This window comes from Camelus bactrianus, chromosome 25, assembly GCF_048773025.1.
Source record: "Camelus bactrianus isolate YW-2024 breed Bactrian camel chromosome 25, ASM4877302v1, whole genome shotgun sequence".
NCBI lineage: Eukaryota > Metazoa > Chordata > Mammalia > Artiodactyla > Camelidae > Camelus > Camelus bactrianus.
Genome location: NC_133563.1, coordinates 29,845,589 through 29,865,701, shown reverse-complemented (window position 1 = coordinate 29,865,701; position 20,113 = coordinate 29,845,589). Strand labels below are relative to the sequence as shown.

Sequence of the window (20,113 nt, the reverse complement as noted above, 5' to 3'; positions counted from 1 at the left end):
GTCAGCTATTACTTTTATAACTCCATTTATGTTCCATTAGAATTTGACTTCTAGCATTATCACTTTTGTTTCTTTACTGTGCTTTTATCTTCTTTGGCAAGTTCTCTTGTTTGGTTATCCATTTTTATTAAATGTCACATGGGTTTGTCACTGGGAGACAAGGAGGAAACCCAAGTATATGCTTTGTAGGCTGTGCCTGACCTGAATAGCAGGTGTTTAATGACCAATCACTGACAGGCTTTGAGAGAAGTATTGTGATTGGTCAGTAATAATGATGTAAAATATTGGAGAAAATTATAAATATAAAGCATTCTATATTTTCTGTATCTTCATTTATCATTACATTTTAGAGAGAAAACTAGACATTTTAGGAAAAAATGTATTTATAGATAGGGTTTATACAATAACAACATCAGCTTACATTTGTTTTAAGTGCTAAGGGTATATTCACTTAGTCCTCACAATAACCCAGGGAAGTAGGTATTACGCGTGAATGGACAAAGGCATAAAGAAATGAACTTGTCCAGTGCTGAACCTGACAGCCTGGCTCCAGAGTTCATGCTTTCTATGGCACACTTTGTAAACCAGCACTAGTTCATAAACTGTTGCCAGTCTGCAAAGAATTGGGATTTGTATTTTGCAAGTCTTTAAAAAACGTTATTATTATAGTATTATGTTTTCTCCCCCCCCCCCCCAATGCATTAGTAATCTGGGTTTTTTTTCCTTTGGACCATGATGGATGGAAAATTTAAAAATGAAACAACTGTTCACCACAGAGTTTGAAGAAATCTCAGTAGGCTATGCAGGAAATCCTGTTCAGTACTCTAGAAGTGGCCTGCATTCAAAGAATATGCCTTGGCCTTCATAAAAGGACTCGCTAATGAATGTGGACGTATAAATAACATCTCAGTCAAGAATTTTGCTGAATTGAACAACTGGTTCAGATTATTATGATGGAGAAAAGAGATTTTTTACTATAAACACCTTACGAAAAGGCAAGGCTTATCTCCAAAGCTTCTGTGTTTACTCATCATTTTGAAAGTGGAGCAGATTCCTAACAGTCAGGGTACTAAATTGTACCATTCACCTTTGTGCTTTTCTGTAGATTTATCAATTTCTTTAACAGTGACAGGAAAAAACCTGCTTGTTTCCTGTCACCATAAGTATGACACGCAGGTTAAGAATTTGCTGAGTCATTTTACCTGAACCATTCTTTAAGGAGCTTCAACACTTCCTGTTGATCACTTACAGAATTGTTTGGGGTTGAGGGGGGAAGGTTTGTAGAAAAAGAAAGGGATGGGGGAGAAAAGCCACACGTAAGCCTTTGTTTACATTCGAATGTACTTTCCCTGCTCTAGCACCAGAGTATGAGCTAACCTCTCCTGCTAGCCTTTGAATGCTTACTCATTTGCATTAAAATTATTTTAGTATTTGACACATATAAAGTGTATGAAATATATGTGCTATTAATTATTAATAAGCATAAAGTGAAAGTCCATGAACTCACCACTAATTAAGATCTAGGAAGCTACTTTATTGCTTGCCTATACAATCTCCCTGCCTTCTGCTAGAGGAAAATACTCTCCTGAATTTTGGGTTATTACTTTTAATAGCTTAGAAAAAAATCGCATATGTCTCTATCTCTAAATAATATATCTTTTGGTTTTGCTGTTTTTTGAACTCTGTAAAAACCGTTACAATAGTCTTCTGAGACTTTTAATGAATTCATTGTTTCCAAAATTCATCCTTATTCTTCTAGGTGGCTGTAGCTCATTTGCACTGCTCTGTAAGTTTTCATTGTGTGAGAAAACTACAGTTCATTCATTCTCCTATCAGTGAACATTTAGGTTGTTTCCAGTGTTTTGTTTTGTTTTGTTTTTTTTCCTCTGTAACAAATAATGCTGCTTTGAGCATGCTTGTGCATTTCTCCTGGAATCCATATACAAGTTTTCTCTAGGTGTATACCTGAGAGTGGAATTGTTAGGTTGTAGGATGTGTAGTGTTCACTTTAAGAAGATAATGCCAAATGTATTCTAAAGTGATTGTAACAATTTATAATCCTACATATTCGGTGTTTAAGAGTACCCGATTGATACACATTTCTGCCAACATTTAATGTTGTTAGACTTCTTAATTTTTGCTAATCTGATGGGTATAAAATGACATTTCATATGGTTTTAGCTGATAAGTATCAATGCTGGGGATTTGCCTTTTGTGTTTCTTTTTATTGAAGTACTTCTTGACTGGTACATTTTTCCATTGCTTTCTTTGTCTTGCTCTCATGGAGGTTAGCAGTTCTTTATATACTAGATACTAATCCTTTCTCTGTTAATGTGGTGAAAAACAGTTTCTAGGTTTTCTGACCCAACTTTGCGTTTCTGAGATGAGTCAAATTTGGTCATGGTTTGTTTTTTAAACTTTTTAATTCAGAGCGGGACTAGGAGTGAAGAGAATGGTGGTCGTGGGAGGGGTAGAGGTGATGAAGCAGGGCCAGAAGCTGGAGAGGGTACTCATTTCAGTGCTAATACAATGACCTATGATAGTTTTGGAGCATATGTAGGAAGATGTATTATTAAGTAGGTATTTGTTTGATCCTTTTAAAAATAGAATTCCAAAGTTTTATTTTTCCTGTTAATACCTCTCTTCTTTTTTACCATTCCTTTAAAATTAAATTGTGTAAATTTTATAAGGGGTTTTAAACATATGGAGTAGGTTAAATGAACAACACTAAAAACTCACATCTTTTCTTTTAAACAAGCATTTCTTTTACCAAATTTGAATTTATGGAACTGCAAAATAGGGTATGGATTTGTTTTACAGGATTTATCTTAAGCCTATGAAATCTTTAGGTTGGCATGATTGCAGCACATGTTGTCCAAATGCATCTCACAGTGTCTTATTGCTATATGTTCCAAAACGTACCTGAGTTTAGGTATTAGAGAAATCCCATTGTAGAAAGTCCAGTAATCAAGGCAAGGCATTGATAGTAGCCAGGAGATCCAGAAGTAAGAAGGTTCTGCATAATGTTCCCCAGGCCTGGTGATCATCTTTATCAAGCCCTTGCCTCAGGTTTTCCAGTTATATTTTCGTGGGTTCTTTTTAAGGAATCATTTTTAATTTTACAGAGGAAATTAGTGGCGCAGTAGTAATTATTTTTCAGAAAGTTACCTTTACAGAAAGGAATTATTGTAACTCTTATTGCTTGAACAATTTCCTGGAAAATAATTCTTTCTCTTTCCCTTCCCACCCCTTTCCTTCTCCTCCTCTCTCTTCCCCTTCACCCTCAGTGACTCTTGGCAAGCTTCTTAACCCTTTAAAAATCTCATCAAGGAAAACACACTAATAATTTTAATCTCATTAGATTGTTAGTTTTCAATGAAATTAATCATGCAAAGTGTTTAGCACTGTGTCTTGAACACCGTAAGTACTTACGAAATGGCAGTCTACTAGATGGAATTTTAAAGACTGTATCTGACTGTATCATATAATTTATATTGAGTGTCTGATCTAGGAAATTTGAACATGGCAGTGATACTTTCAAAAATAAGTAAGGCCTTTAATATAAAAATCTGAGAAAAGGTTAGTTTTACAAAAGTGGAGAAAAAATAGTCAACCTCATTAGTAGTTCAGTAAAAACAGTGTGAAAGAAGGCACTATGTTGTATGTGTACGTGTACAAACACATGTACATGCACACTTTTTAAATGATGAAGTTCGTGTTCGAGATGCTATGGCTCTGTGTACATAGACTTTGATAATTTTTTTTTACATTTGTATACAATTGGACCTATTCTGCCTTCTATTTTCTTCCCCTCTCTCTATATCTATTACCAATTCCACAAAATTTTAAGTATTAATGAGTAGAATGGGTCTTCCTCACCTGTTCTTCTGTCTTCCAAAAAAATTTTCAGACTTGCATGTTTCTTTTTTCTCAAATAGATACAGGATAACCTTTTCAAGTTATCAAAAGTTACTTAGATATTTGTTGGAATTACATAGTAGTGCACTTTTGTAATGTTCCCTGATCTGGGAACATGGCCAATAGGCCTTTTATTTCAAGTGCTCTTTTCTGTTTCTAAGATGGCTTTTTAAATTGCCTTGTGTATGTTTAGGGGAGCTTAAACAAATTGAATTCACTTAGATTTTATCATGTATCCAAATGAAGGAGGACTATAATCTAGGTTGAGAAGATTGTATCTCATTTTTCCATTTTCTCAATAATCCATATGATTATTTCAGCACCAATTTTTAAAAACACTTACAGTGTAATCGATGAAGACACTTACTTAGAATTACGAGAATTATGACTCATTACATTTAATTTAACATACCAAATAATCTTAGTTAATTTTATGTTTTTCTCAGATACCTCAGGGTTCCTCTTCCACGAACCTTGTACACCTTTCTGCATCCATTAATTTTATCCCTTGTTTTCTCCTCCATTCAGAAGCAACCAGCTCTAGGGCAAAAATCACTCTTTTTTGCTTAACAAAATGCAGTTGCCAGCAAAGAAATTAACTTGATGTGAAAAAACCTTTAAAAAAAAGTAAAATTAAAGCTACTAAATGAATAAGGGAAACATTTCAGGATGCCAGAGATGTGCATTTTCAGTAAAAGAAGGTATGTGGAATGCAATGAACTTGTTTACAAATTAATTTTGATAGTACTGTACATCTACAGCACACATACAAACAAATACCTCATAGTTCCCATTCCAAAATATCAGCCATGAATTAGGTACAACAATGTAAAACCTGTCAGTTACAAGAGATTGGATTCAAACTTCACCATTTATTAAATAAAGTTTTCTTTATTTAATGCACTTAGATTTATGTACCGTCATTTGAAATACTGCAAAGCTATAAATATATGGCTGACAAAATGCTCTGGAGTCATAACTCTTTACGTTTTATGTTTTGCTGAAGGCAAAGAAATTTTATTACCTAACTTGAAGAACCTCTAAGTTTGTAGATTTTTATGTGCTTGGATTATCTAATTTACATATTATCTAATATTCACTGCTTATGATCTGACATTTGAGTTCTAAGGGTGAAAACAGTTACAAGTGTTTTATTATTTCTTGATTTATTAAGAATTAGAATCAATAGAAATTTTTCCCCCATGGTTTTATGCAAGTGGCACTGGTTTCTCTTCTCTTTGGTGGTTTCTGCAAGTGGCCAGCCAAGCCACTTGTTTTATTTCTGGGTGGCTGCATTGGGTTTTAGGGAAGGAAGTTTTTCTTTGGCAGAAAAAGCAAAAATGTGTTTATTTATTCCATTTGTCAGTAGCATTGATCCAAGAGGAGCTTTTGAGGAAAGCCAGAGTTGTTAGGCTTCAAACAAATAGCTCCCATTCATCTCCTAACTGATAGAGGAAAGTAAAAGACTAAGAATTAATAATATATCAGTTATAGACAATACAAAGTTCTAGAGCAGAAGTTGCAAACTGATGGTTCATCAACCAGATATAACCCTCAGACTGTTTCTTTGTGTCTGCTCAGTGTTTCCAAAACTTACTTAATTAGTTGATAACATCTAAAAAATTGTTTTACATAAATATCCAGCCCTGGAACACCTGTATGTTTACCATGGCATGGTAATAGCAATGGCACTCTGTAGATGAAACCCTAATTAGCACTTCTAATACGGCCTCAGCATTTAACTTTGCAACCTTTGTTCTAGAGGCTCTTTACAGAAGTAATAGTAGATCTAGTACTGCTAATACAGCTGCACCTTCAAGTTTGAGTTAGTAGGAGACAGAATCGTAGGCATGAAGATTTTAGTTATTGAGTGTTTGGAGCTGAGTGTGGGATGTGTTGAGAAGGAGTAGATGTAGAGGGATCCAAGGTTTTTGAGCAACTGTAAGGATAGAGAGGTGCCATCACCTGAGATGGGAGGGACTGTGGGTGCGTCAGGTTTGGGGAGTGAGATGAGGAGTTTAGTTTTGAACCTGCTAAGTTAGAGGTATTTATTAAAACTTCCTACTGGAGATAGCGAGTAGGCAATGCTATGAGAGTATGGAGTTGGAGAGAAATGTCTAGACTGGATGAATAAATTTGAGATATACAGATGATACATAAAATCACGAGATGGAATGAGACCACAAAGAGCGGAGGACCTGGGACTGAGCCCTGGGACATGTCGACATTCAGGGGTTTGAGAGAAGAGAAGTTCAAAGGAGATTAAGAAGGAGCCTCTTGTCTGACTGAAGCATTGTGCTGTACACCAGAAATTGACACAACATTGTAAACTGACTATACCTCAATGAAAAAAAAAAGGAGCCTCCAGTGATGACGGATAAAAAGGAGCCTCCAGTGATGACGGATAAAAAGGAAGGGGGTTCAGTATCTTGAAGGACATGTGTCTTGACCTGGTTTCACCCCAGAAGCAGAGCCTGATATGGGGACTTTTTAGGCAAGTAATTTATTTGGGAAATGTTAGCAGGAAACAGAAATTGGAGAACTGGGGCAAGTGAAACAGAAAAGAAGGAAAGTCAGCCTAAGAGTGTATTATTGACCTGGTCACTTCTTTGGGCTTGATCCTGAGGAAGTCTTCTGAGAAGACATGAAGAATATGCTTCTTAGTGGGAAGGAAAGGGTGTTTACCTACCAGATCATGTCCCTCCATTGGTCAGGGTTTGCCCATAGGGTGTTGGTGTAATGCCTTCCCGCTTCCAGGTTTGTTAGGACTAAGGATGGCTGAAGAGTTCCTTGGGCATCTCTTATTGCAAAGCCTTTTAGCAGGGAGTGAACCCTACCATTGCAGCTAGCAGCTAAGGGGAGATGCCTCAGTTGGAGTGACAATGTGAGGCAGAGCACAAGGGGTGTCCCATATAGCCTACCCTCTTGTCCCCTTCCTTGTCCCCTGCCGTTTAGCCCAGCCGACTACAGAGTTTTCAGGGTGGTGGCTGGCCACAGTCTCTACATTAGACTTATAACAGTAGGGTTAATGGAATAATTTTCATTATTTCAGTCCACTGCTCAGTCTAGATTTTCCTCACCTTCAACCAGCACTTAAACAGGTTGAGGCATTTTCGTGGTGGAATGACCCAGACCTTCTTTTCCAAGGGGTCATTACTTTATCCTTGCTGGGGTATACTGGCTGCAGCTGTGCATTTACAGTTATCACTGGGCAGAGTGGCCCCAGTCACATCCCCTAGGCTCTCAATATGCTCTCCTTTGTCCCTGTTGTGTAGCAGCAGCCATCAGTCCTCATGGTTGTTAGGGTTAGTTTATAGGACCCCCTGTCTCCTTCATCCCTTCCCACTTGATTGTTGCTTCAGAATTCTTCCTGTGTCTCCTGGAAGAAGCCCCTCCTCTTCTCCCCCAGAATCAGAATTTTTAATCCACTGGAGCCTAAGGTTGCCAATCTGTTTTTCATCTTTTGGTTCCTGGACTCATGTGTTGTGGGTTTTTTGGTTTTTTTTTTAATATTACAGAGACACAGCATCATATTTCAGCCTTGGAAAGGCTGTGCATAAGATCACATACCACTTGGAAGACAGTACCCAATTCCCTCAAGATGTTACCAGTCTTTTATACATAGAAATTCTGTATTTGTTAAATCCAGGACTCTTGGGTTATACAGAATAAACAACAAGGGAAAGGAATTTTCACATAAAGGTGACTATTTGCTTTAGTCGGATATTTCTCCTCGCTGTACATGAACTGAGCTGATTCGTTGTAGTGGCTGTAGTTGTTCCTCGTTGCCAAAGTTAGAGTAAGCTCATTTTGAAAATTCATTTTACCTAAAATTGTTTAAGGCTTTCAAACAGTAAAACCAGTCCAAGAGAGAACTTTGTGGTTCACTTGAGTTTTGCCAAATGTGCCTCTGGCTTATTATATAATATGTTATTGCTGTGGATATAAGGATCTCAGTACCTGTAGTAAAACTGATTTTTACACTGAAACTGGATGAACTTAAACTGTGATAAGAATATAAAAATATACCTCTTTTGATAATTTTATGAGAATAAAGAGGAATTACTAATTTTTTTCCCTTGTTATCTGAATAAAGAAGAGTTACTGATTTTTTTCTCTCTTGTTACCTCCCACTTCATAAGCTATGGTGGGAACTGTGTACTTTCTTGGTACACCTAATTAGTCTCTTAATATCTTGAGGGTGACAGCTAGGGTATTGTATCACCTACTGGTGTTTCCTAGGGCTTAACATAATGCCTTACTTTTAGTAAGTCCTCTGTAAATAGTTGAGTTAGGCGGAGGGGAGGGGGAAGAAGTGTGTGTGTGGGGGGCGGGGGGGCCTTATGCATGTGATATGTGGTGGCATTGATCAACTTTATTGTTAAAGTTAGTTTTAATAAATTAAAACTTGTTTTAAATTATAATAATGTTTTAGACTTTCTTCCTTTTTTCTTTCTATGAACAGATAGAAGGACAAGAACAGAATCACCAGCACTGGCTGAAGGTAAATATGTCTTTGGGGGAAATGATTATTAAAATACAAATGGAAAGTTATAATTTAAATAAAAAACTACATTGGCTAAATATAATTCAAGGAAAATGTTCTGTACATAATATTGAACTGCTAAAAATATCTCTAGGAAATACTCTGTATTGGCTAGTTTCTGACTTAGGATAGGAAATAATATAAATTAATTAGAGCTTTTTTTTTTACAGCTTCCTTTCAATAGGAGAGGTATGTGTTTTCCTTTGAATTCCTTTTTAAGTCGTTTTAGCTTTCAGTATAGCTGATCGGGACAGGTCTAAGCCGTAATTCTAGTAGTTTAAACAAATATTTGGAAGCTAGAAGGAAAGTCACTTGCACGTACTTTCATAAATAAGGATTCTGTGTGTAATGGGTTTTGATCCTTTTATAAAGTCTTAAAAATAAAGAACAAAACAACAACAAAAAATAGTTACCATGCAAGGGTCCTAAGTATCTGACCATTTATAATCCTGCAATTATTTTAATTATAACAAGTTAATAGGTATTTGAAAAAAAATTTTTCCGTGGACATACTTTGTGTTCAAGTGAAAATGATCAGCTTAAAATATCTTTCTTTGTTCTTTTTTTCTAATCATAAACAGAGATATTTCAAAACTTGTCTTTCATTTTATTAGAACTGATATGACAGTTATCACGATGGTCCTTTGGAATTGTAACCACCTCACCTACTCTGTATGTTACAGTGCAAGCATCCTCAACCATTTTTTTGTGTGTCATGCTTCCAGTAATGATCTATGATTTTATGAAATAAAATACATAAGATTAAAAAGGAGACCAATAATACTGAAAAATAAGTAAATATTAAAAATATAAATTTTTGATAAAGTAATACATATGCTTCTCACCTTAGACAATAATTTAGCAACAATTGTGCTAAGTACTGTGATTTTAAATGAGTTTGTGGTAATTGTAATGTAATATGAAAATACCTTTGATTTCTATTAATGACAAATTTATAGATATTTTCAGTACTGCTGTGGTTTGTTGCCTATAATCTTGATTGAAGGAATTGCTAAATTTCACATAGAGGTGTGTGAGAAGTTTCTTATCTAGATTCACAGATCACTAAATTTTCTCTCCGAATCCCAGATTAAGAACTCCCATCAGTGAAAAGTCAGCTAGACCTTTCTTTCTCCATCATATTTGAATAAGTGTAGTATTTTGTGTTCTATATAACTAATCTTAAAGAAGTAGAGTTATACATCCATTCCTTAATAATATCCTAATTGAAATAGCTTTGAAGAAACTTGTTTGCTGATTAATAATCAGAGAAACAACAGCATATTCTATAGAAGAGAGAGTAGAAAATAAGTGGTAAGCCTTGAAGAGTGCCGGCTTTCAAAGGACTCACATTCTAGTTCAAGTAACGTGAAATAAACATGTGCAAAATAAACTATCAGTTTGAGATGCCAAAAGTTTAGCAAGAAAAATGTCATAATTGATTGCCGCAGGAAGGATGCAAATAGTAAGTGCTCTGATACTTGTGTTAATGGAAACACGAAAAAGGTCAAGACTTGTAAAAAGTCACCCAAGTGTTTTGCAGTTACTGCAGTAGTGTGAACTGTACATGAGCATATGTCAGCCTAAGCTAGGAAGAGCCTGGGATGGTGTCACTACATTTGTTTATCTAGCACCTTGTAGCTGACTACTAGTAAAGGGTGGAATGGCAGATGTATTGAAGTTTGGTTGATGACAAAAATAGTCCTAATATTTGTTTTGAAGGGGTCACAGTGGGGTATCTCACTTTGGAGGGTATTTTGGTTGTGGTCCTTGATTGTTTCTATCCGTGTGATCTGATTCTGATGCCATATTTTAACGATGTTTTTAAAAACTGCACTGTCAGGGCCATTGGAATAAGCCCCGCTTTTAAAAAATAATTTTCTGCTTTTGCCCAAGTCACCAAGTTCCTCTAGTCCTCAGTTCCCTTCTTTTATAAAGTTAGAGAATTGAGCTAATTTGATTTCAAGTCATTTCATGAACTCTCTATTCTGGGTTCGGATTTCCACCTTTCTCATTCTCTTCACTTCGTTCTTTTCTGTTTTCCTTTTTCCCTCCTAGCAACTTTAGACATATGGTAAAAATATTCAAAGTAGTTAAGTGATTTGACCTTGGGCTTATTTAAGTATTGCCCTTGTATATGCTATGGGGAACTTTAAAAGCTAGAATTACTAGGTAACATACTTAGTTCAGAAAAGTTTATATGTTATATAGATACTGCATTTTGGTTTTAATGGTTTCAAAAACTCATTGAAAATTAGTATGTTCCACTTTACTAAGAAAACAATAGATTGCCTCCTTTTTTTTGGTAAATCAGTTTTTTTGGGGTGGAGTGCAGGAAATCAGCTTTTACAATATTATGTAGTGAAAGGTATCAGACCATGTCATTTGAAAATCATTATAGAGTATACTTTTAAAATTTACTCAGGGAATGTCTACTCTAACTGAAACAAAATACTGTTTTTTTAAATGATATAATTAAAACATATGTAAATGGTTATAATTACCACTTCCCTTTGAAAGATCAAAATGTAATGAATTACCTCTCTTGGAGTCTGTTTAGCATTATAAGAGATACTAGCTTACAAATGTAGAAAAATTATTCAGGTATGTATCTTAAAACTTACATGATTACATGAAGAGAAATTAATATTTTGTTTTGTATTCTGTTTGATTATGATGAGCCTGGAAGAGTTATATGTAAATATGCAAGAGAGTGATTTTAATTTAAGGTCCAGATCTAGAAAAACATTTAAATTTCTTTTAAGTTCATTTAGCGTGCCAAGCTCGAACAGAAAGACCTGACAAGGTAGAGAAATATTTATGGACATTTCTTGGCATCTGTTGTCTTTTTCTAGTCATCATTTTTTCCCTTAAGATTTTGTTTCTGTGAGAATTTTGTTCCTAATTTAGAAATTTTAGTGCTAGTATTGAATTAATTTCTCTCAGAAACACTTGAGATTTTTCTTAACTCCTTTTGGATAAATGATGTGTACTTTTATTTATGATTTAAGAAACAATATGGCAAAATGGTTAAGAGAACTGTAGGGAGCCAAATTTGTCCCAGTGAGAATTCCAGCTTCACTGTTTACTATTGTTGTCCTGAAGCAACTTACTTAATCTTTCTGACTTTTACTTTCAGTTAGTACTTACAGCATCCAAGGCCCTTTGCACAGTGCTTTGGATATAAAAGTTAAGTTATAGTCACTCAGGGAAAAATGATTCTGTTGCTCTTAGTTCCTTCAGTCTGTAATGTTTAAGAAGGTCCTTAGGATGAAGATTTCTTAAATAAACCCTTCTAAACTTTATTTTCTTTCAGAAACTAAATCCTCATAATTACTAGACAGGCGATACCTTGTTTATAATTTTGTCATGTGTGAGTATACATATGTAGTCTGATGCATAACTTTCTTTTACCTCAGTTTAATATATTCTAAGCTACTTCAAGTATTTAATGAGTTGTCAAGCAGTAGAGGGATTATTTTGTTTAGTTTGATTCCCAGAGCCCAGCATGGATGGTCCCTTCCTGGTCTAAGATTCTCTTACTCATTGATGATTTGTTATAAAGCCTTCTGCCTGATGTCTCCCACGTCTCACAGTGATTATTAATGTTAAGAAGAAACCCCAGTCCACCAGGAAAAAATATGAGAAATCTCAGAGAATACTTTATCTTTTAACTCAAATTGTAAGGGAAAGACAGTAGAAGGATAGTTTTTAAGATCTTCTTAATTGGTTTAGTCATCATGTGGTAACTAGAAATAGTGCTTATTGCTATATGCCCAATCCTGGCATATTTCCTTGAGATTGGAGGTCTCCTGCTTTCCTGTCTTTCTTCTCCTGTAAAATCTCTGAGGGGAAAAGAATGATGGCAGGTACGTATTCTATCCTTTCACTACCTTGAGGCCTCCTTACCTGGGAGAGAGGCCCACGTTCCGTACCCTTTTTGCTGTAGTTCGGTGACTGGGAGAGAAATCTGAGGCTCTCGTTCTTGAAGGGTTAAGTGGAGTGTTTATTTGCAGTGGATGAGAGCGTCCCTGTAGCCTGTAATCTCCATGCCAAAAAATATATTAAAAAAGCTGTATTTCTGACTTTGGGACTTCAGGGTCAAGATTTCAAGGATTTTGGCTCTCATTGCTGTTATGCATAAGAACATGAGAAATACCAATGAAGATTAGGTCAATGGTGATGAAGAGTATTATGGGAAAATATCGTTGCTATCTAGACTAGCCTTAATGTGTGAGCAGTAAACCTTTGCCTGTTAATCTTGCCCTTGACTGAGTTTCTTAACTTTCTAGAGCTTATATTTGAATTATTCCTTGGTAGGTAATACAGTCCATAAGCTTACTCCCTGCGTTGAGAAGTTGCAGTTAGTTTCACTTGACCTGAAGCTACACCTTTTATGGGGTACCCTTAGTTTGTTCTTTTGATGAACAGGCTTTTTTACTTGAATTTTAATTTGTTTATTAATTCAACTAATGTTTATTGAGTAGCGACTGTCTGATAGAATGTCTGCCATGGACCAGAGTTTCAAAGATGAAAAAGATACTTGGGGGCAGAAGGCTTCAATGAAGACACACAGATGGCCAATAGGCACATGAAAAGATGCTCAGTATCATCGCTAGTTATCAGAGAGATAAAAATCGAAACTACAAGGAGATATCACCTCACACCAGTCAAAATGGCCATCATTAAAAAGTCTACAAATGATAAATGCTGGAGAGGGTGTGGAGAAAAGGAAACCCTCCTACACTGTTGGTGGGAATGTATATTGGTGGTGCCACTGGAAAACAGTATGGAGATTGCTTAAAAAACTAAAAAGTAGCATTACCACATGATCCAGCAATCCCACTCCAGAGAAGACTCTAGTTTGAAAAGATACATGTACCCCAATGTTCATAACACTATTTACAATAACCAAGACATGGAAGCAACCTAAATGTCCATCAACAGATAATTGGATAAAGAAGTTGTGATGTGTAGACACACACACACACACACACCCACACACCCACACACACACACACACCCAAAATGGAATACTACTCAGCCATAAAAATGAGTGAAATAATGCTATTTGCAGCAATGTGGATGGACCTAGAGATTATCATACTTAGTGAAGTCAGACAGAGAAATACAAATATCATATGATATTGCTTATATGTGGAATCTAAAGAAATACACAGATGAACTTGTTTACAAAACAGAAACAGAATCAAAGACAGAAAACAAACAGTTACCAAAGGGGAAGAGGGAGGGATAAATTAGGAATTTGGAATTAGTAGATACAAGCTACACTATACAGAATAGATAAACAGCAAAGTCCTACTATGTAGCACAGGGAGCTATATTTAATAGCTTGTAATTACCTATAATGGAAAATAATTTTTAAAAGAATATATATGTACAAATAAATCACTATGCTGTACACACCAGAAACTAACACAACATTGTAAATCAACTATATTTCAATTAAAAAAAAAAAGATGTTTGAAAGAACTTTCCTATGAAGCTCATCAAGGAACTGACATGTTCTGTCTTTTATAAACTGTTCTGTAGAGTAGAAAGAGCCAATACATAAAATATCAATACCAAAGAGCAAAACCAGACAAGAACAGAGAGAAAAATTATTAGTCTTATGAAATAACCCAAAGTGAAATATTAGCAAACCAAATGTAGGAACATGTATTTCTTTAAGGGACCAAACAGAGTTGATCCTAGGAATGCAAGGATGCTTTAACAGTAGAAAGTGTATTTGTGTAATCTATCATATTCATAGATTAAATGAAAAAATGGTTGATATTTTCTAAGATGTCTGTTTTGCCTCACAATTATATATATATAATACATAAATTGCAAAAAAAGAAACAGACTGCAAAGAAATGACGAAAAATTGGATTATATGTGACACATGGCACCATAAACAAAGTTAAGTCATATTACAGACTAGGAAAAGTATTTGCCATGTATGTAAGCATCAAAAATTGGTATTCAGAGTTCCTATTTAGAACTTTCTAAAGTCCATTTGGCAAAAAAAAAAAAAAAAAAGTGATACATCATTTGGAGTCAAGTTAGGAAAAAATATTACTCTGAGTATTTTAAACTCAGGGCATTTAATATAGAGGATTGGTTATAAAGGTATTAGAAATACTGGGAGATCTTAAGGGGGGAGGGGGGATAGAGTGGCAAAATAGATGAGGTGTTGTTGCTGCTACCAGAGATAAGCTGCTGCTGGACTGGAACGCACAGACTCCTGCCTCTAACTGGGGCATTGGACGCTGGAATCTCCCCATGCAGACCACTCCCACAGCAGCTGCTAGTCTGTCCTGGCTGGAAACAGGAAGCTTCTCTCTTTCTCCAGCCTTCTTCTCACCCACTATTGCCTTTTATTGAAATGACCTTATAGGAACCTAGCTGGCAAGGATGTCCAGGGAATGTCTTTTACAGGTTCTAAGCCCCAATGGGTAGGTGTGGGCTGAGAGACAGTGGAAAAAATAAATGACACAGGTGGCAAAGGATTCACATTTTACCGATGGCCTGTAAACATTCAAAAAATGCACATTTTTACTAGTAATCAAGAAAATACAAGTTAAAACATCAGATATTTCACAATCTAAAAATTAACACTTGAAGTTTTAGAGGATAGGAGAGAGGAAATCTTTTACTAGTGGAGCAGTAAGTTGATAGATGCACTTCAGAAAGCAATTAGGCACAATCTAGGAAAGTTACAGCAGCCTTTTAATTTCAAAATAGCTGCTATGGAAACTTGAACGTGGGCACGAGCATATGTAGTGTGTATAAAGCATATTTGTTAATAGAGGAAAGTCGAAAGCTCATTGTCTCTAGGTGGGGGAATGAATAAATAAACTGGTTTCTTTGAAGAATGGAATAGTATGTAACTTCTAAAATGACAGAACATAGGTAATTCTCAAAACACCGCTGAATGAGAAAAGTGAGTTTTACAGAATGTGAACAGTGTATCATTTATGCAAATAGAAGAGCAGAAGAGTGCTGTGTTGTTTATGAATACATACCTTTGCAATGAAAATTTTAAAGTATGTTTGGAAAGGAAGCATACTTGAAGATACTGATTACCTTTGAGATGGGGGAGAGGAGGAGAGGAAAGTTGGCTGGGGGAGGTTGGGTGATTAACTACAAAAAAAGAGTGGCATGTGAAGCAAATATGGCAAAAAGATATTGCTGGGTAGTAGATTATGTGAATATGATATTTTAAAATGCTTTAATTATTTCCTACTTTAAAGAAATAGAAAATAAGAAAGAGTTAAGAATCAGCTCCTCTAGGAAGCATGTGGTTAGGTGTTCCTTTTTCTGTATGTTCATAGAGTGGTTTGCATGCTTCGGTATGAAAGCATGCCGCTTTCTTGATGGTCTCTTCCAGTTGTCTGTGAATTCTTCAGTGCGCCAGATATTCAGTATCTGTCATAGTGATGGGCAGAAAGGAGCTAAGGAAAGGTGGTTTGATTTAAAACAGCAACAGTCACCACCAGGCCCTGTAAGCACGAGATACAGGAGTACTGAAGCTTTTATATAATGGTAAGGTTTTTACTTAGTAGACCATCCATGCACTTTTGCTTGTGTATTAGGAAGAGTTCAGGCACCTGAATTCCAATCCAGTCATTTTTGTTGGGCATCTTTGAATGAGTTACATGTCTTCTCTGAGCATCAGTGACTTTATGTTTAAATTTTTTTAGAATTATTGATACATACAAAAGATGTATACCTTTAGTTGTGAATTTAAAAACCTAGACATAAGACTCCCATGAATCCACCAGTAACTGAAGCACTAGAGAGTATCCCCTAAACCTTTGAAGGTTCCCAGTCCTGTGGCCCTGTCGGTCGCCAGAGATAACCAGTATCTTAAATTTTGTGTATATCATTCCCTTGCATTTTAATGTGTATATTTTACCATATATGGGTGGATATAATTTTTCATGGATTTCAAAATTGTGGTAAGTTTTAAGAAAGTGGATTCAGAATAAATACTGTTTTTGTTTAATGACCATTTTTTTTTTTTAAGAGAAACCATCATAATAGATCCTTGTAAAGTAGGTAATTTTGAGTTTTGGGCCTCCCCCCAATATTTCCATCAAACACCGTTCTGTACACTACTAAATTACTTACCTTTGAACTTTGTACTAGCCCTTCTCATAACCTATGTCTGTATCTGAATGCAGATCATTAAGAGTAGGAAGCATTTCTTTGCTTTCTTGTTCTAAATTTGCAACTCAGGCAGCTAATGTGCCTTGGTGGTTTAATTTTTAATGGCTGGATGCATGGAAGGGTCCTAGTACTCATAATCTTTGAATCAAACTAAAAAATGCCATGACAGTCTGATGTAATGCTGTTAGGATTCACTTCCATCTAAGGAGCAGTACTGGCCTCCTAATTTGTTATATTTATTGCACAGGTATCCTCGTGAGGCTTTTATTTAAAATAGCTTAAATAAGATTTTTCTTTTTAAAATACTAAATTTAAGTGTATCCACTAGATGTCAGCATTAGGAAAGATGTGTTGTAACATATGTAGAATCAGAGCTAGGAGCAGTGTGAGAGATTCAGTCTAACAAACTGACTTGTGTAAAGTCACGTATTTTGTGAGTCAAAACTAGAAATTAGGTCTCCCGGTTTCCATTCCATTGTTGGTTTATGTCACATTTCTTTAAGGCAAGTAACTTAACTCCATGTAATTATTAGCTTAATAAAATATATTGACCTTAACATACGCTAGGGATTCATGATGAGATTTTAGTATGACTATGATGGTATTGTACCTGGGCACCCAGGGATACCTGAATCCTGCTTCTGTTTCTTTACATTTTGCAAAGTAAGGAGAAAAAAAGTTACTTTATTAAGAACTACAGTCATACCTGGTAATGATAGATTAGATAGTGTTGTAAGGTTAAGGATTAAGCTACTATCTATATATAAGTTCCTCTGTATAAATCAGATTTCAACCAGGAAAGCAGAAACTTTGCTATGTATTTTAAAACAAACTTATTATATGGATTTATTTACACAAGTGTTGGAAGCCTGATCAAAAAGAGAATGCTAGAGTTTGTGATTTTACTCACAACACTTCTGATGCCAAATGTGTGGGGTTTTTTTTCTCTCCCACACCAACCAATTTTCCAACTTTCCAGACACCAACTAGGTGTCCCACAATTCATTTTGATTCTGACACATGGAGTGAGTACAGACCCCACAGGTTAGGGCTCAGGCCCACAAGACTGCCCCCACTCCGGTTGCCAGTCACGTGTCCCAGGCCTTCCTGTACTTCTGACCAACCAGCAGAGAGGGTTAGATGACCCCTCCTTAAGATAGATAATCTGCTTTAAGGGCTCACAGGGAAAAACTTTACTTCCTCATTCTAGTTTATTTTAAAGGATTTTATGAAGGATACAAATGACCAGCCGTATGAAGAGGTACGTAGGGTGAGGTCTGAAAGTATCCTGAGCATAGGAGCCTCTGTCCTGTAGAGTTGGGCTGTGCCACCCTCCCAGCATGTGGATGCATTTACCAACCTAAAGCTCCTCAGACTCCTCATTTAGGGGTCTTTAGGAGGCTCCATTATGTAGGCATGACTGTGAATCGTTGACTGTTGGTGATCAACTCAATCTCCAGTCCCTGGAGGTCGTGAGATGGGGCTGAAAGTTCCAACCCTGTAGTCATGCCTTGGTCTTTGTGGCGACCAGCCCCCGTCTTGAAGCTATCCAGGGGCTTGCCAAGAGCCACCTACAAAAACAAAAGAGGCTCTTGCCACCCAGGAAATTCCAAGGGATTTAGGAGCTCAGTGTTAGGAACTGGGGATAAAGACCAAATATATATTTATTATATCACATGAGGTAACTTAGATATTAATGGTGACAGGAAGCAGCCACCACTTCTAAAGCTGGGGGAACAAAGGCAAGAGGTGGGGTAGGCGGAATTTAGGTGCCTGCAGGAGGAGGGCCGGAAGCTTACAGCCCTGAAGAGGCCCAGTACAGTGCGGCTGCTGGGGGTTCTGTGAGAAGCTGAGGCTTGGCGCCTTGGCTGTCTTCTGCTCATAGGAAATGCTGATGGGACTGGAAAAACAGCAAGAGACCTTTGTAATTTCCTTTTAATGGCTCCCACTGATGGAGTCTTCTCAGAAGTCAGCTGACAAAGTAGTCTAGGAGGTGATACTTTACAGCTTCTTTGTCCCAACATCACAAAGCAGATTTTAAAAGGAGAGGCTTGGGGGTGTGAGAAACAGGTAAATAACTGTCACAGTGCTCCTCTTTGACTACTCAGCATTCATTTATCCATGTTGATTTAAGTACAACAGTGCTTAACAGCAGTTCATGCTTCCTCTCAGAATGTTTGTTCTTGGATAGCTCATGCTTTAGAGATACAGGTGGGAGGCGAATAAAGCTCTATGAATAGAGCCCCAGAGGGAACACTGAGTCTACTTATTTTGCAAGTTTGACAGAACCAGGGTTGGGGTGAGAGATGAAGTCCTGGGAGTTCAGATTCTGCTTAAGCGTGTTTACCACAAAAAGATCAGAAAGCGGGAAGGGCAAGAGCAAGAGGGAAATCTTAGTCATGCCATTTAATGAACAGATATTTGTGGCCAGTCATTGTCATCATATTAGAACAAAAGATTTTGTTTAGCAGCATTCTTCCTTTGTTGGGAAGAATGGGGGGAAGGAAAGTGGAGAAGCAGGTGTGAGAAGGTTGGGGTGTGATGTGCATTTGCAGTGCCATCAGGAGAGCCAGTAGCATAATGTCAGGATCATTATTACGGATGCTTTATTGGTGGAGTTGCTTGAGTTGGCTATTTCTCTTCATTATACTGGCACTCAACTGTTGGGGGTTTTCAACTTCTTACACCAAATTAGAATGTTTAATACCATTAACTGCTATGTTCTAATGTGAGTTGCAGCCGTATCAGAAGCTAAGGAGGAGTTGTGATTATACCTCTCCTTTAAATTATTGTGCACCTAACTGATTCTTCAGATAAAAGAAATATTGGATCCCACCTATTTACAGTCATCAAATTAATTCACCGATTATTACTTGAATATTTACTCTGCCCTGTGTTGGATATTTCCTTTGTGTGCCTGTATCAGAGGTATACCAAATACACTTTTGGCCAATAATCAATATTTAGCTAAGCCTAAGGCAAAAATCATCATGGAATAAACTTCTGAGAGACATTAACCTGAAAATTTATCAAAATATAATTATTATATTATGAATTATAATAGATTTTAAAACTTTGACATACTGAAAATTTTTTATTCTTGCACTATTGTCTGGATTATTCCTGAAGTCACTTCTTCTGTTCATTTGCTATGTTAAATCAACATTGCCTTCAAATGGTGATGTCACAGTTTAGGAACAGTTCTACAAACAAGACTTTGTGCAGTGTTTGAAGATGATGCCTGGAATTATTTTCAGAGGCAGATCTGCTAAATGAGATTGTTGATATCATTTCAATTATAAGTTTCTATTATTTTAGCCTGTACTCTATGTAATCACTTGAGAAATGTTTATCCTTAAACTTTAGACCTGGAAATGTGGCACTGGAGTTACGTATCTGGCTTTCAGGATAGCAAAGCCATGTGAGTTACTACCTGCCTTTCAACTTTTCATTCACCTGATCACATTTTCTGTG

At 36.4% G+C, this 20,113-nt stretch overlaps 1 protein-coding gene across 7 annotated transcripts in view; it reads left to right on the top strand.

Moving 5' to 3' along the window:
* The window catches only part of CYRIB (CYFIP related Rac1 interactor B), a 135,024-nt gene that overhangs the window by 76,784 nt on the left and 38,127 nt on the right, over positions 1 to 20,113 (top strand). For 3 of the 7 annotated variants that reach the window (XM_074353069.1, XM_010972643.3, XM_074353073.1), the window contains 2 exons: positions 8,384 to 8,422; positions 8,635 to 8,653. The exons of 1 other annotated variant lie outside the window; for it this stretch is intronic. In XM_074353069.1, coding sequence (XP_074209170.1) covers positions 8,384 to 8,422; positions 8,635 to 8,653 — 58 coding nt within the window. The remainder of the gene's footprint in view (positions 1 to 8,383; positions 8,423 to 8,634; positions 8,654 to 20,113) is intronic. 3 more of the 7 variants (XM_074353072.1, XM_074353071.1, XM_074353074.1) reach the window with 1 other exon arrangement.